General features: G+C 42.6%; 1 protein-coding gene across 2 annotated transcripts in view; it reads right to left on the bottom strand.

Moving 5' to 3' along the window:
- Window positions 1-18,394, bottom strand: part of LOC122796618 (activin receptor type-1-like) — a 446,478-nt gene that overhangs the window by 60,570 nt on the left and 367,514 nt on the right. For both annotated transcript variants that reach the window (XM_044065233.1, XM_044065231.1), the window contains exon 10: window positions 974-1,104. In XM_044065233.1, coding sequence (XP_043921168.1) covers window positions 974-1,104 — 131 coding nt within the window. The remainder of the gene's footprint in view (window positions 1-973; window positions 1,105-18,394) is intronic.

Genomic DNA, 18,394 nt, shown 5'->3' with positions numbered 1-18,394 from the left:
CATCCTGGAGCTAAGCACCACAACAGCTCCAGAATGCATCCCCCCAAAGCTAAAGACATGCATCCACCTGCTCCTCACCATCCACCAATGCAAAGGACAGGTGTGGACTTGCCCTTACCAGCACAGAAATTAGCTTAGCACCTGCGAGGACTGGGAAGGGACATAATAAACATCAGATTTATTACTTGAAGGGTCAATCTTCAACCTGCACTCCAAGTTCTTGTCCTTGTGGAAATACTCTGGTTCTGGCACATACCTGCAGCTGCATGCAGTACCAATCCCACCAGTCCCAGTCTAAATGGCTCTTAATAGCTGCCATCTTTTTGGCTACAAAGCAAACCAATAGCTTTCTCCCTTCAGTGCATTTGAGTGGCAGGAATAAATCTCTGGAATTCATGGTAGTAACTGATGATGTCCTTCGGTAAGAGAAGATGAAAGCAGTGCCAGAACAGATTCTGGTTGGCAATTTAATGACCACAAAGAGACTTGTATTAAACTTACATTAAAGACTATAGATGTGGAGGTTTAATAGTGAAATAAAGGACCAGAATCTGAACTGTGCAAGAAGAGAAAAAAAAAGCATAATCAGAGGTCTAGGGAACATGCATGCTTATTATGTGATGTCATGACCCTCACCTGCATGAGTGAAGAGACATCCTAGATTATGAGATGTTTCAAAAAATTGCTGAATTGTGATTGCAGAGGACATGTGCAAACTCAATATAATCAAGTACATTAATGCATATGCTATTTAGAGATTATAAACCATCATACATTATGAGTATGCACCTAATTCCATGAAATACAGGATGTGTCTCAACCAGAGTGAGCAACATAGCTGATAGGTTTACCTGCTAGCATTACTAAGGTATACCTGCTAGCATTACTAAAATATTTTCCCCAACCTGAAATGGAATACATGGTGTTCATAAAAATCCTGAGTATTAAACTACAACTTTAACGTTTTACTTACAGGATCTGAAAACCATCTATTAGGGATATTTGGTCTTTGCTGTTCTACACAGACTACTTTTCTCATGTCTTCAAAACTAGGATCATTGGGAACCAGATCATGAAATGGAGGCTTGTATTCTTCTACAATACCTAGAAGCAAAAATATTCACAAATTAAAAAATATACTGACACGCTGCCCAAAACAGTTGCTTATTTTACTTAAATACAATGTACATATGGTCACCTGCACTGATCAGTAAAGTTTAAGTATATCCTCCAAGTGCCAAAATTAAAGGAGGGCTTTGTGGACAGGGACAGAAGCAAAGTAACACTAGGAAAGACCCACCAGAAAAAAAGGGAATGCTTCAACAAAACACAAGCAGTTCAAGCCAAAGGACTTGAGTGATAGCAGTACATGAGTCAAAGGTCAAGAATGGGTCCTTCTTGAGTCCCCAAGTGATTAACAATAGATATGGTCTGATCTGTTTATTGGGAAAGTGCAACTGGGCTGGAAATCCCTTTTCAGCAGAGGCCCAGGGGAAAAGCTCCATAAAAGTAACATGCAACAAATTTACATACTACAAATACAGTGCAGTTGAACACATCTACACTTAAGATAAATAAAACAGAACACGGTATAATGCTAGTTCATAAAATAAGGAACGTAATACACGACAGTAGGTAACATTAGTGGTAATCATTGCTGACCTGAATCAGCAAGTGGCATTATATATACTTAATATAAATGGCAGTACAGCAATTCACATTCTGGAAGCATTCAGAAGAGCATATCATGTAATAGCAGAACATTCCTTGGGAAACAAGTACAGTTTTTTTTTTGAAAAATAAGGTTTGTTGAAAAGGATATAGCTGCCCACAGCAAAGATTTATTCATTTAAAAAATACTGAAACTCTTTTCACAAAAGGCCATTTAGCTGTGCAATCAACTAAAACTTCACTTTGGTGAAAGCTGAAATCCACATCAACTCCAGGGTTGCATACCTTGAATAAGGTGGTACAGCAACCTTAGACTGGGACAAGCAATAAAATAATCTTTTCTGGAAATGACAGTTGTTCACAATAAATTATTACAACGCTCAAACAGCAATCCCCAGTAAAAAAAAATAAAGGTGGTAAGAGCAGCAGATGCTGGTCTTCAGTGATGTTTTCCCTTTGTAGATAATACAGGTTATGGATTTCTGCAAATACTGGCAAGGAAGTCATATTTATCTGTAGGCAGAGTTGGATGAAGTGGCGATGACTGCACCCAAGGGTGACAGACTGGTGACTGGAGCAGATTTCAATGGGCATGTCAGTGAAGGGAACAGAGGGGATGAGGAAGTGAAGGGTAGGTATGGTGTTAAGCAAAGGAATGCAGAAGGTCAGATGGTAGTGGATTTTGCGAAAAGGATGGACATGGCTGTGAATACGTATTTTAACAAGAGGGAGGAGCATAGGGTGAAATACAAGAGTGGGGGAAGATGCACACAGGTGGATTATATCTTATGTAGAAGGGCCAGTCTGAAGGAGACTGGAGACTGTAAAGTGGTGGCAGGGGAAAGTGTAGTTAGGCAGCATAGGATGGTGGTTTGTAGGATGACATTGGTGATCAAGAAGAGGAGGAGGACTGTGAAGGCAGCACCAAGGATCAAATGGTGGAAAGTGAAAAAGGGTAATTGTGAGGTGGAGTTCAGGGAAGAGTTAAGACAGACATTGGGTGGCAGTGAAGAGTTACCGAACAGCTGGGTAACTACAGCAGAGCTAGTAAGGGAGATGGCTAGAAAGGTGCACGGTGTGACATCTGGAAAGAGGAAGGAGGACAAGGAGAGCTGGTGGTGGAATGAAGAAGTACAGGGGAGTACACAGAGAAAGAGGTTGGTGAAGAAGAAGTGAGATTGTCAGAGAAATTAAGAAAGTAGACAACAGTATAAAGAGATGAGGTGCATGGCAAAGACAGAGGTGGCGAAGGCTGAGGATAAGACGTATGAAGAGTTGTATGAAAGGCTGGACACTAAGGAGGGAGAAAAAGGACCTGTACCGATTGACTAGACAGGGGGACCAAGCTAGGAAAGATGTGCAGCAGGTAAAGGTGATAAAGGATAATGAGGGAAACGTACTCACAAGCGAGGAGTGTGTGTTGAGCAGATGGAAAAAGTACTTTGAGGGGCTGATGAATGAAGAGAATGAGAGGGAGAGAAGGCTGGATGATGTGCGGATAGTGAATCATGAAATGCAGTGGATTAGCAAGGAGGAAGTAAGGATAGCTATGAAGAGGATGAAGAATGGAAAGGCTGTTGGTACAGATGACATACCTGTGGAGGCATGCAGGTGTTTAGGTGAAATGGCAGTGGAGTTTTTAACTAGACTGTTTAATGAAATCTTGGAAAGTGAGAGGATGCCTGAGGAATGGAGAAAAAGTGTTTTGGTACAGATTTTTTAAGAATAAGGGTGATGTGCAGAGCTGTAATCAGTCACAGCATGAAGTTATGGGAAAGAGTAGTGGAAGCTAGGTTAAGAAGGGAGGTGATGATTAGTGATCAGCAGTATGGTTTCATGCCATGAAAGAGCACTACAGATGTGATGTTTGCTCTTAGAGTGTTGATGGAGAAGTACAGAGAAGGTCAGAAGGAGTTGCATTGTCTCTTTGTGGACATAGAGAAAGCATATGACAGGGTGCGGTACTGTATGAGGAAGTCGGGAGTGTCAGACAAGTATGCAAGTGTGATACAGAATATGCACGAGGGTAGTGTGACAGCGGTGAGGTCTGCGGTGGGAGAGACGGATGCGTTTAAGGTAAAGGTGGGATTACATCAAGGATCAGCTCTGAGCCCTTTCTTATTTGCAATGGTGATGGACAGGTTGACAGACGAGATCAGACAGGAGTCCCCGTGGGCTATGATGTTTGCAGATGACATTGTGATCGGTAGTGAGAGTACGGAACAGGTGGAGGAGACCATGGAGAGGTGGAGATATGCTCTAGACAGAAGAGGAACGAAGGTCAGCAGGACTAAGACAGAATATATGTGTGAATGAGAGGGAGGATAGAGGAATGGTAAGGATGCAGGGAGTAGAGGTGGCGAAGGTGGATGAGTTTAAATACTTGGGATCAACAGTTCAGAGTAATGGTGAATGTGGAAGAGAGGTGAAGAAGAGAGTACAGGCAGGATGGAGTGGAAGTGTCAGGAGTGATTTGTGACAGACGAGTACCAGTATGAGTGAAAGGGAAGGTCTACAAGAGGGTAGTGAGACCAGCTACATTATATGGGTTGGAGACAGTAGCACTGACATAAAGGCAGGAGTCAGAGCTGGACATGGCAGAGTTAAAGATGTTAAGATTTGCACTGGGTGTGACGAGGGTGGACAGAATTAGGAATAAGCATATTAGAGGGTCAGCCCAGGTTGGAAGGTTTAGAGACGAAGCTAGAGAGGCAAGATCACGTTGGTTTAGACATGTGAGGGATGCAGATTATATTTTGAAAACAATACTAAGGATGAAGCTGCCAGGTAACAGGAAAAGAGGAAGGCCTAAGATAAGGTTTATGGATGTGGTGAGAGAGGACATGCAAGTGGTTGGTGTGACAGAGCAAGATGTAGAGGACAGGAAGAAATGGAAACAGATGATCCGCTGTGGCGACCCCTAACGGGAGCAGTCGAAAGAAGAGGTAACAGTGCACACTGCCTACAGCAAAGACTGAATCACTTTTAAACATTTTATTTACTATGTTGGTTAGTGTACAGACTGGCTGTGAATGGCAGCAGTTAAGTTGAAATCCAGAACCATGGCAAGAAATTAATTCACTTTCTTAGTGTTCACACAAAGGAGGTTACCGACAGAAGCTGCAACCTGTATGGAGAAGGGTCAGACTGCATATGAAAGCAAACAGCATCTCCATAGTAACAATGAAAAGATTGTGGGCAGGACTTGTTGGGATTTAAGACAGTGTACATATGTCTGACATCAACAAGTTAAAATATAATATTGTGACCAAGAATGTTATAACAGCTAGGAAATAATGATGTTCCTCTGCTCCTTCTCTTCATCCCAAGCTGATTCTTGAGAAGCAGTTCTTAGTAGTAGTAATGTGTAGTATGCAGAGATATTTTACATGTAGATTGGGGGAGGGGCTCATCAGTGACTGCTGTTTATGATAGTGATGTTAAAGAAAGACATTTTTATCAACTGTAATTTAACTGGTGTTTGTACTACAACAAGATAAAATTATATATTAGCAATATAATATTGTGATCTTGCCTCCTGGTAGTATTGTATGAAAAAGGGTTCCTTTCATATGTCTGTTAGAATATAACAATCTCCCCTGGTTTTATATAGGTGAAAGTAAATAATAACATTCTTTATTTTTGCTGTACACAAGGACGTTTTCTTCTAAGCAAATAGGCATGAAAAATGACAGTTTCCCAGTTTTTTTTTCATTTGTAAAGACATTAGCTACTGTGTTTTTTTCATCAGCTAGAGACAGCAGTTGGAAACAATTCTACAGCTGCAGACAATTATCAGAAATGAGAGAAGAATGTGTTCCAAGCTACTTGCATAAGAAACTGCATGACTACAGTTTAAAGGGGAAATATTAATGGCCAGCCAACCATTCAGCGAAAATAAAATTTTGATACGGAGAGAAACGAATACCTTTGCAAGTGATTCCATCCTTAGCAGCCTTTGCAAGTGATTCCATCCTTAGCAGCCTTAGCACTTACTAAGTATTACAGTACACAAATTTGTTTATTCATTTATGCATAGACAGTCCATTTTTTCTTAAGGATAAAATCAAGTAACTAGAAGCAGGTTTCTCACATCTGGGAAGGAAAGAGACAAAGGAAGAGCATAAATGGTATCTATGCACAGGATGGATACAGGCTCTAGCAGGCATTTAAAAAAATGACTAATCCTAACTTTATTAAAGCCTGTGAATGTAGCTGTCTATTTGGCACAACTACCTATATATAGAGGGATAGTTCCCCCTTCTGGAAAGTGTACATAGTCATACTTGTTTGTTGCAATTTAAAAGGGGTTGGTGGGATCTGAAATATATTTAGTTTACCGAGTGTTTGTACTGAAGCAGTAAGTTTGAGAAAATGTGACATGGGTTAAAAAAGAGACTAAAAGCAGCAAATGCACACAGGATCAGCCTGCCAAGAATTAATGTGTACATCTAAGTTGCAAGTTGGAAAATGAATTCAAAAGAACAAACACAAAGTGTATGTGAAATTGCTATATCAATTTTACTGTGGAATGACAATGGTATTGCAGGTATAGCTAGAAATGTGCATGTGAATCCAGCAAGGACAAGATTTCATAATGGATATTCAGCAGAATATTAAGAGACAAAGGAAAAAGTACAGTTGTGTACCTACCATAAATGTAGATGTTCAAATGTATTCACTGTTGCAGTCATTACACTTGGGTTATCCTGCTGGCAGGCTACCTGCAGTCGGCCTGAATTCCAAAGTCTAGGTCCGGCGTCGGTTGCTGTCGCCTCTTCCCTGACGTCAGTGCGTCAGGGGTATAAAAGATGCAGCCAACGTAATTTTCTTCAGTTTTTCTTGCCCCAGATGTCAGGTGCCCCCAAATAGGAAGGCTAAAAATTATGCCAATAAGTATGCATGCAGTAAAATAAACATTTCCTTCCTCTACAAGCAAATACACCACATAGGTTGTATAGGATAAAGAAGTACAGATAAGTCCCAGCAAAGAAAAAGGGGGATGGTGGGTGGGTAACCTGGACTGCAACAGTGAATACACTCGAACATCTACATTTATGGTAGGTACACAACTGTACTATGTTCATCATGTTTCACTGTTGCAGTCATTACACTTGGGTTGAATCCCAAAGCTGAGGTTGGGTGGCTGGATCTAAATAGGATTAGGAGAGGCTATAAGGCCCTGCAGAACTGCAGTGGCAAAGCCTGCTCTGGATTTAGAGTAGAGAGGTAAGTGGTAGTGCTTGGTAAAAGTGTGCACTGAGCTCCAGGTTGCAGCCTCTAAAATGTCTTTGGTTGGTACTCCTCTGAGGAAGGCTGCTGCTCTGGTTGAATTTGGCCTAATGCCCTTAGGCACTGATTTGCCATGTTGTGAATAGCAGAAACGAATACAGTGGCCTATCCATTTTGAAACAGTCTGCTTTGAGACAGCCTTTCCTTGTGATCCAGCAGCATATGCCACTAAGAGTTGCTCAGTCTTTCTGAAAGCTTTAGTTCTGTCCAAGTAGAAGCGTAGCTGTCTGTGTATGTCCAAAGAATGCAGGAGTCTCTCACCCTTATTCTGTGGGTTTGGATAAAACGTAGGCAAATGAATGGTTTGGTTAAGGGCCACACTGGACACTACCTTAGGCATAAAAGTGGGGTTAGTCCTCAGAGAAACCCTATCTAGATGGAAGATGATAAAAGGTTCCACAGCCATGAGTGCCCATAACTCTGAGACTCGTCTTGCAGAGGTTATTGCTAGGAGCAGAGTTGTTTTCCAAGATAAGAACTTTATTTCAGCTGTATTGGCTGGCTCAAAAGGCGGTAGTGTGAGTTTTTCCAAGACATAATTAAGGTCCCATGCAGGTATTGGTGCTCTCCTTGGGGGTCTTACGTTTTTGGCCTCTCTGAGGTACTGCCTTAGCAACGGATGTGAAAAAATTGGTGGTTCCGTATTATAATGAGCTGAGATGGCAGAGGCATGGATTTTAATTGATGAAAAAGATAGGCCTTTGTCCAGCATCTCAGTTAGGCATTGTCAAATCTGAGGAATATTTGGTACAAACGTGTCAATTCCTTGTGCCTGGTTCCAAGCACATAATCCTTTCCATTTTTCTGCATAGGATTTCCTGGTACTGGGCCTCCTGGCCTCCAAAATAACATCCATCACTGCTTTAGAGAGAGGTGTGTTCTGAATGGCTACATTATCCGCCATGCTGCCAGATTTAGGTTTCTGAGTTGGCTGTGCAGGATCTGATTGTTTCGTTGAGTCAGTACGTGAGGAATTAGAGGCAATGTACAGGCTGGGCCCTGAGACAAGCTCTTTAGGATTGGGTACCAGTGCTGGCGGGGCCAGTCTGGAGCAATCAATCATTTTTGGCTTCTCTTGTCTGACCTTTAGGAGTACCTTGGAGAGGAGAGGCGGAGGAGGAAAGGCATATACTGTTAGGTTTTTCCAGCTGAATGATAGAGCATCCACTTTCCATGCTTGCTTGTGATAAGTCCTTGTGCAGAATCTCTGTAGTTGGCAGTTGTGATGGGAGGCAAATAGATCTATGTCTGGGCATCCCCATTTCTTTGTTATCATGCTGAAGACTTGTGGATCCAGTTGCCACTCGTGAGGATCCATGAGGTTTCTGCTTAGTTCGTCTGCCAGAGTATTTTTCTTTCCTGGCAGGAATTGTGCTTGCAGGTGTACTTGAAAAGTCAATGCTGTGTCCCACAAGGTCATGGCTTGTCTGCAGAGGGGGTAGGAATGTGTGCCTCCCTGCTTGTTTATGTACCACATGGCTGTAGTATTGTCTGTCCTGGATGAAGTAGATCCTTGAAAGCTGTCAGGGCATTTTGAACAGCTAGCATCTCTTTTTGATTGATATGAAGATGCATTTGGCTTGTGGGCCATGTGCCCTGAATACATTTTCCTGCCATGTGGGCCCCCCAGGCATAATCTGATGCATCTGTTGTTATTGTCTGCCTGGCTGTAGGCAGGGTGAATGGCTGTCCCTTGTTGTGGTGACAGGCCTGTGCCCACCATTGAAACTCCTGTTGCAGGCAAGGAATGAGGGTAATTAATTTTTCCAGACTGTGACAATGTTGAGTCCAAACACTTTTCAGATACCATTGTAGTTTCCTCATATGCAGTCTGGCATATGGAATTAGCAGAATGCAGGATGCCATGAAGCCCAAAGCCTGCAGAATTTTCCTTGCAGATAACTGGGTCTTTGTTGCCAACATTTTGAAGTAAGAAGCCAGTTGCCTTTGCTTGTCTGGCGTGAGATAAGCCATCTGGGCAGCTGTATTTAAGCTTGCACCCAGGAATATTATCTCTTGAGAGGATAATAGTTTTGATTTATTTTAGTTTACTGTGTACCCTAGGCAAATTAATAATCTTTTTACAAACGCCAGATGCTTTAGTAGAATGTCCTTGTTCTCTGCTTGAATAAGGCAATCGTCCAAGTAAGGATATATCTGAATTCCTCTTAGTCTGCAAAATGCAATTACTGGTGAAAGGCATTTTGTGAAGACCCTGGGCGCAGTAGATAAGCCAAAGGGCAGTGCAGAGAATTGGTAGTGCATTGAGCCAGCTATGAATCTGAGGTATCTTCTGCAAGATTTTCTGATTGGTACATGCAGGTACGCCTCTTTTAGGTCCAAAGTTACAAGCCAAGCGTTCTTGCCCAGCATGGGAAGATGCTGCTGCAGAGTTAACATTCTGAATTTTGGAACGTCCAGAAATGTATTTAGAAAAGACAGGTCCAGTATTGGTCTCCAGGCTTAGTCCTTTCTGGGTACCAAGAAAAGTCTTGAGTAAAGTCCTTGTCCCTGCTCTTGCTGTGGTACTTGCTGAATGGCCCTCATGTCCATGAGGGATGAAACTTGTTTTTGTGCCTCTGCCCATTGATTGTGTGTCAGGTCTGGCATACCTTTTGTCCTTGGCAGGATATGAAAGTGGAATCTGTAGCCCTGGGACACTATATTCAAGACCCATTTGTCCTGGGTGATCATGTGCCAATTTGTAGAAAAAAGTGCTAGTTTTCCCCCTAAGGGTGCTGCCAAAAGATAAGTGATTGGTGCTGGCAGAGGGAAGTCATTGGGACTATTTCCTGTATGGCTGTGATTTGTCTTCACCGCTATTGGAGGTAGAAACGCCCCACTGTTTAGGCCTGTATGAGCCCTGGGGCTGGGATCTGCCTCTGGAGCATCTGTATCTGCCTCTTTGTGGCATGTCTGACATTGGAAAGGACCAATTCTTTGTAGGCCAGTTCCTGCTAAATCTGGGTGGCTGTACCTGTAAGAAATCCTTTACTGTTTGCATAGATTTCGCTTTGTCCTCCGTTTTTTCAACACCTCCTCTGCTTTAACACCAAATAAAGTATCATGCTGTAATGGAACATCTAGTAATTTTGCTTTAACATGATCAGGCAGATTCTGTTCTTTTAACCAAGCATGCCTCCTAATGACAGAACCCGTAACTGCGTCCCTGCAAGAGGCCTCCAAAGAATCAAAACCCCATTGCAATGTATGCTTTCCCACTTGTTCAGTAGCATGCAATAAATTCTGCATTTTCTTATTTTCTGCACAATCAGAATTCAACAACATTTTCTGTTTTAGCAGTGACATTAAGTATTGCTGATATTTAAGCATATGAAATTGACAGTTTAAAGCCCTCACAGCCAAAGTAGCAGAAGTGTAAACCTTTTTTCCCCATCTGTCTAGCGCCCTTGAATCCCTGTCAGAGGGGATAGGGTTTTTGCAGTAGAAGCCTTGACCCCTTTGGGACCCTGATAAATAGTTTCTGGGTCAGCAGCAGGGTTTTTATAAAGGAATTTATGTGAATCTGGAACCCTGTAGTATCTGTCTGGTTTAACAGGGGCAGAGGGTAAAGAAGCAGGAGAAAGGCCGGATTCTGAAAATACATAATCTACAATGTCTAACACAGGAGGAATAGCCAGAGGTCTGTGTTGAGGTAGAAAAAGAAAATCTCTAAGCCTTTTCTTAGATTCTGAATAGTCTTGGCTCTCCCAATGGAAGTGCTCCCTCATGGTATGCAGGGTTTCCCCAAAAGAATAGTCCTCAGGCGGGGAGGCTAAAGGGACAGATTCTTCAACATCAGAATCCTCATAAGGAGGAAGAGAGTATTCCTGTTCAAAGGAGGAATCAGAGGAAATGGAAACCTGATCTGAAGATTCATATTCTGTCTCTTGCCTAGGCCTCTTGTCAAGAGGGGGGTGGGAACCCCTGATCAATGTAATTAGATCTTCGGCCATTTTGAGCATCTGTTTTTTAGGCATGGAAGTCTGTTCAGGAGAATGCTGTACTTGTTTCTTTGTCTTTAGAGCTGCTTTAGTCTTTGCTTTGGAAATTGAAGTAGGCTTTACATATAACTGTGTAGGTCTGAAAACACCCTCAGAAGCAGATGACTGCTCAGCAGCTCCGGACCCATCTGAGGGAATAGTTTCCAAGTATCCAATACCTTGAGTATCCAGAGGCCTAGCTGGCTCCACGTGGGAGTCGTCAGCTGCCTGTGGCTCTGAGGTAGCGGGTGTCAGGGGCTGCGAAAGTACCTCACTGAGAACCGGCGACTGGCTTAGCGGAAGCCTCGTCGTCTGTTTTGGACCTCGGATGCCTATCCTTTTCTTTTTCCTTGTGCTTTTTAGAAACTCTGGTCGTCGGTTGCTCCGACGGCATTATATAATTGAATCTTCGGCCAAAGTAATGAAAAGCAAAATCGTACCGACGCTTAATGGTGCTTTGGTTAAATCTAGCACAAAACCGACAGCTAGCAACGTTGTGATCAGGGCCTAGGCAAAGAATACAGTAAGAGTGAAAATTCTTATGAGGTATTTGCTTCCCACAAGAAATACAATTGTTAACTTTTTCTGACATCGGTCTGAAGCAAGAAAAAAGTTTCCCCAATGGGGTACTTAGCTTTAATGAAGTCTTCGGATCTGAAATTTGTCTTTGAAAATCTCAGGAGTCGGCCAACCGGCACTTGCGAACTGCTTTTGCTTCGGGCACTGCGCGGCAAGAAAGCCTGAAGAAAATGGCGCCGGCTGTATCTTTTATACCCCTGGTGCACTGACGTCAGGGAAGAGGTGACAGCAACCGACGCCGGACGTAGACTTTGGAATTTAGGACAACTGCGGGTAGCCTGCCAGCAGGATAACCCAAGTGTAATGTCTGCAACAGTGAAACACAATGAACATCTGGGCAATACTGATTGCAAGAGGGGCCCCAATAGTGACAGAAGTGGAAAAGAATGACAATATAGTAGTTCTCTGGTAATGAGTCATTGGCAGGGAAAGATGAATAAATTTGCATGCATTTATATTCCACGTAAAACTACTGTTACGGCACTTAAGACAATTTCTAGATAAACAATCAACTTTCAGCAGGAATAATATTTATGAGGGGAAACTGGAACCTGATTTGTAAAAGAAGGATGTACTAGCAGGATCTAGAAGGGAGAATATAACAAACAAGGGTAGATTTCTTAAGAAATATATGACAATATTTGAAATGGAAAATGTGAATTTACTAGCAGGAGCTCAGACAGAATTTTACATATTATTCCCCAAGGTTCAATGACTGGGCTAGACTGGATAGAATTTACATTTCACATCAACATGGGTACTGAACTGAACACTTTGAAACACAATCAACAATTTCAGATCATGCATCAATAAATACCAAGATAAAGATGTAGGGCAATTAAGTAAAAGTGAGACACTAGCAAGAATTAAGGTGGGAGGGCTCCTGTCTAACAAACCGTGTTTGAACAGAGGAAGCAGGCAGGGTGGCCTCTGTCCCCTTAGTTATTAGATTTATAGTCAGAGCCACTGGCAAAAAAAATAAAACAGTCAAACTGAAGGATACAACTGGCATGATAATCAAGAAAGGCTAGTTTTACTGTAAGATGACATTAACTTGGATTGATAAATCATGAAAAGGAAATTTTAGAACTGTGGAACATTTCGACACTGTCTGAAGTATTTTCAGGATATAAAATAAATGAAACAAAACAAAGTTTATAGCAATAAACTAGGTACCAACATATGAATTGGTTCAGCAATACTCCTATGTATGGGGACATAAGATGAAGTTGTGACGGCCTCTGTTTACCCCAGGACCAGTAATGAAGACACTGGTGAGATAGTCAGTAAAAATAGGACTGAACAAGTTCCCCGAAGAGCTCAGAAGGCATCTCTCTCCCCCCCCTCTCGCTCTGTGTGTCTCTCCCCCCCCTCTCTCTGTCTCTCTCGTCCCCTCTCTCTCTCTCTCTCTCCCCTCTCTCTCTCCCTCTCCCCCTCTTTCCCCCTCCCTCTCTCTCTCATTAAAATAAGCATAAGTATTGTCAAGATTTTAAAATTATTCTCTAAAAGACCAGCCACAATGAAAGGTATAAAAATATCTCATAATAAATAATAAAATACAAAACAGTAAGGATACTAAACTATAATAAACATCACAGTTTCAATCACAGGAGAAATAAAAATAACGGTTGGACAAATCCAAACAGATGCAGAAAAAAACTACTTAACTGATATCACTGTATTTCCTAACCATCTAAATAACTGTTGCGTAGCTAACTTAATTAATAGTGCAAAGCATGATTAGATGCTGACATGCTTACTTCCATAAGGTTCACAGGTTGGTGCTAGGCTATTGGCCCTACGGCCTATATAGGCCTAGTCAAAAAGGTACCCTGGCTTTCGACACCTAAGAAAATTATTTTCCTGTACCCCTGTCGAACAGAGCCACAGAGGTGATCCCCAGGGTGAATTTCCTATTTCTCATCCAATCATCAAAATTTTTCTTGAAGAGTGCTAATGAGGGGCTTTCTTTGATATAGATAGGTAGTTTGTTCCACAGTATGGGAAGTCTCTGGGACAGGAATCTATCCCTCCAGCATGTTCTGTTTATTGTGGTGACAAGGTTTAGGTCCCTAGAGCGTATTGCTCGGAACAGCTCTGGGTTTAACATAGCTTTGTATGTTAGGCAGAGATCGCCTCTGAGTAGGCGATAAGCGACGGAGTAAAGCTGGAGTTTTTTGAGGTCTGTGTAGGGCATCTGTTTGAGGCCGGTAATCCTTTTTGTGAGGTATTTCTTTCCAGTTGTTGTAGATGTCTTGTGAGGTACATACCAAAAGGGGCACAGTACTCTATAATGGGTCTAATGAGCGACGAGTAGAGGAGAGGAGAACAATGACCTCTTTTTTTCCTGGATGAGAACCCTTCTGTGATTAGGTGTGCCATATAGTAAGATTTGGGTACAAGAGTTTTTAAACAAAGAGGAGGACAATGCACTTTTTGGCATTGAGTTTGAGGCCATGGCTTTGACACCAGGCATCTGTCTCAGTGAGGCCCTTTTATGTCTACATCATTAGGAGTTTTGATTATGGCTCCTAGTTTGCAGTCATCTGCAAACTTTGTTAGCCTGTACTTCCAAGAAGTAGATACCAAACAGGAGAGGACCCAGGACTGAACCCTGTGGTACTCCACTTGTCACGGGTTTGAAGTCAGATTTGGAGTCTGCTACTTTCAGTGTGGGTTCTGTCAGTTAGCTAGTTGGCAACCCATCTTATGACACAGGGATTTATACCTAGTTTAGTGAGTTTATCTATAATTGCAGAGTGGGGGATGGTGGCGAAAGCCTTGGCGAGATCTAGATAGGCTGTGTGACCCACCTTATCCTCGTCTACGGCTTTGGTGACTGCTTCAAAGAAGTCATCAGGTTCAGGAGACATGATCTGCCTTTTACAAACCCAAACTGGGTGGGGTCCAGAGTTTGGAGATTACCAATGTCTGTTTACAGATTCCATGATGATACGTTTCATGGCCTTACAGACCAGGCTCGTCAGGCTAATGGGGCGGTAGTTCCCGGGGTCTGTGGTGGCTCCTCCTTTGTGGAGTGGGATAACCGTCTCTGTGCTACATTCAGTGAGCACAAAGCCTGACGTGAGGCTATGATTGAACATGGTGCTTAGGTGGGGTACCAGTTCATTCTGTAGTTCGTGTAGAACGCAGCCTGGGATGTTGTCAGGTCCCATGGATGCTGTGTTCTTGGCTTTGGAGAGTATGGCTTTTACCTGTGCAGCCATGATTACAGGAACTTTGCATTCTTCCGGTATAGAGATGGGCCCTTTAGGGGGTGAGACGGGGGTAAAGTTAGCACTGAACCTATCTGCCAGGATGTTGGCAATATCAGTTGATTCTGTACATTTAGTGCCATTGTGCTGTAACTTAGAGGAGATCTGAGGATTGCCATTGAGATTCTTGACAGCTATAGAATGCTTTGTGGTTGTCTTTAGAGTCAGTGGCAATTTAGTTTTTGTAACTAGCTTTGGAGGATTTTATGAGGGCTCTCAGCTTCTTACTGAGGCTGACCAGGGAGTTCTTCCAATCATGGGATTTTACTCTTTTTTGCAACAGTTTCTTTATTCTGTTGTAGAGTTTGTTTATGGCAGGGGACCACCAGATTGGCTTCCTTTTTTTGGAGGACAGCATCTTGGTTCTGTTAGTGATAGCATGATCCATGCACTTGTGTAAGTGCATATAAAGTGCATTTTTGTAGGATTCAGCAGTTGTATCTCTATTGCCTGTCTGCATGGGTGTCGTGAAGTTTGCCACTTCTGTCTTAAGAAGCGTGAAGTTGGCTTTGGAGAATTTTTTTACGGTGGTTTCTCTAATGGGGGTAGGGGCGGGATATGGATGTCTAGGGTGATAAGCTTGTGGTCAGATCTGACCGAGGAATTGACCTCTGGTGTGGAACACCAATCGCCCATGTTGGTAATGACCAGGTCTAGGACACTGCTGCCCTTGGTGGGGGTGTGGATATGTTGATCCAAAGCGTTGGACTTATGAATTCCAGAAAACGCTGAGCAAAAGAGTTGGTACATGACTAGTTTTCCCAGTTAATGGTGGGGTAGTTGAAATCGCCCATTATTAGGGTGCTGGGCTGTACCCAAATATTTTCCAGTGTATGAAGAAATGAGGAGTGGGAATCCTGGGACATTGTGGGGGATCTGTAGCAAGTTACAATTTGTATTGCGGTGTTGCACTTAGATAATCTCAGATGCATTATGCTGAGCAACTAGCCTGGAGGTGTTGATATCCTTAATGAATATGGAAAATCACCGCTGGGACACCATGGTAACCTTTGGCATTAGTGTTTCAGTCCAGGTTAGGTGGCCAAAAGGTGTGGTATAAATTATAGCCTGGTAATGCAGGGGTGCTCTCTGGTGCCTTGAACCAGGTCTCTGTCACAGCACAGATGTCGATGTTCTCCATTTTAAGGAGTGTCTCGAGTGAGTGCATTTTGAGGTTTACACGTCTAGCATTGAGAAGCATTACCCTCAGATTTTGCTTGCTTGCACATGTTACGGTGGTGAATTTGTCATTGAACCTTGCCTAAAAAAGGCACTATAGGGGTGGCAAGAGCCTTAGCCAGTATCTGGAATTCCAAGGGCGACAAGTGCAGGCCATCTCTGGCAAAGCATCGTGGTCTGCCAATCATGTCATCCCAGGCAGACAGATACTGGATCCCCTTAGAATGACACCAGAAGCTTAGCCAATTACTGAAGTCAATCATTTTGTCCTTGTACTGTGGTATCATCATTCTGGTTGATGGCAGGATGCTACTCAGGGCTACGGTCATACCTGCCTGGGGATCGGAGAGCTCCTCCATGTCTCTTTTCATGTAGTCCAGGGAGGTACGTCTCATGTCATTCACACAAACATGGACAATGACAGAGTCATATTTATACATGTTGTGGGTTGACCTGAGTGCGTGCGTTATGTGGCGGATCCTGGCACCCGACAGGCAGTTGACAGTAACTTTCTCCTCATTTAGCCTGGTGAGTGGAACATCAGTGTGCCTGACTATACAGTCACCTAAGACTAGAGTGTTGGCTACGTTGTTATGCCTTATGAGCTGTGGTCGAGTGGCACAGTGCGTTTGTGGGCTATGTGTCATTTCGGTTCTGATGGGGGGGGGTGGAGGCTGCTTGCGTTTCTGCTTTGGAGGTCTCTGTTGCTTGGGCAGATTTTTACTGAGAGCATCCACGAATGTAGGTGTGTGTTTTGTGTTTCTATGTGTGTGTTTTGATGGTGGTAGGTTTTGAGGGACTATGTGATGAGTGTGGTGTGGTGCAATGGTTTACCTTCTCCTCTTGACTGTGTAGTCCAGTGTTGGGTGAAGAGAGCTTTGCTTCAAGTTTGGCTATATAAGTGCATCTCTCACAGGTTGTAGTGTTGGGTGGTTGGAGGAGAGGGTTGTCTGTGTACATGAGACAATTGCTGCATTGCCCCAAGATGCCCAGATTCATCAGGTAGATAGGAGAAAATACCGGGAGCTGACCCTTAGACATGCCTGGATAGGTGCTTATTTATTAAGTACTAAAAACTGTTTTCCTCTAGACAAGTGAGGAAAGTTGAGTGCTGTAGTAATTTGTAGCTTATTTATTGCTTACGAGTTCTGAACAAGTGCTGAGCTCAAAGAAAGAGATTTAAGTACTAAAACTAACAAACTGGCTAGTTGTAAGGGAAAATTTGAAGATGAGACTTTATGGCGTCAGGAATAGTTTAACCCTAGCTAAGCAGAGATGCATAAAGTGCATTTTTATTTTAATATAACAGTAGCAAATGAGCAAACTGATTTAAACAAAATACCCAATTAACCAATAAAAAGCTAAAAACTGAGCCCTGTTCCAGCAGTCTTCGATCAGACAAGTTCTAACTGCACACTCCTGCCACTAGGGTGCTGGGGAACTTTCTCCAAAAAAAGATGGCCTGGATTAGTGCTCAAGTTATATAAACAAAGCTAGATTCAGCAGGTCTGAATTTAGTCTATGCTACAGCAAACAAGGTGCACCAATTTCAGAAAGAAACCGTTCAAATAAGCAGGCACAATAAGCCTTTAATGAGAAACTCCCAGCTCAGAAGGGCAGAATCTACTCTCTTCTCCCACAAGAGTACAGACCACACCTTCTTAATGTAAAATAACTGGCCCGAAGCTAAAGTGCTTAAACCAGAACTAATACACTTTTAGAATAACAGACACTAAGCCTTCAATCAGCAATTCCCAACTTAGAAGATGTAAGCTACCTATCCTCCTACAACAGTGCAGACAACAAACCATCTTAATGTAAAACAACTGGTCTGAAGCTCAGTGCTTAAACCAACGGCTTAGAATATCAGTTACAATTTAATAAGGCTACTAACAAGCAGTAATAAATGCAGCAGAATAAATGCAATTAAGTACTTTTAAGAACAGACAGCAAAAGCAAAATAATAAAGTAGGAAGAAACACAAATACAGTAAAAGCAGATGAATAAATTGCAGTTTTTATATAACAGAAAACGAGCAAACTGATTTTAAAAAATTACCCAATTAACCAGTATAAAAGCTCCAAAACTGAGCCCTGTTCCAGCAGTCTTCAATCAGACAAGTTCTAACCACACACTCCTGCCACTAGGGTGCAGGGGTACCTTCTCCAAAAAAGATGGCCTGGATTAGTGCTCAAGTTATACAAACAAGGCTAGATTCAGCAGGCCTGAAACTAGTCTATGCTACAGCAAACAAGGCGCACCAATTGGTGCACCAATTTCAGAAAGAAACAGTTTCAATAAGCAGGTACAATAAGCTTTTAACCAGAAATTCCAAACTCAGAAGGGCAGAATCTAGCCTCTCCTCCCACAAGAGTGCAGACCACAAACCTTCTTAATGTAAAATAACTGGCCTGA

Source organism: Protopterus annectens, chromosome 3.part0, assembly GCF_019279795.1.
Source record: "Protopterus annectens isolate FY-2018-M chromosome 3.part0, PAN1.0, whole genome shotgun sequence".
Taxonomy (NCBI): Eukaryota; Metazoa; Chordata; order Ceratodontiformes; family Protopteridae; genus Protopterus; species Protopterus annectens.
Note: the sequence above shows the minus strand (reverse complement) of the source record. Positions and strands in the feature narration are given on the sequence as shown.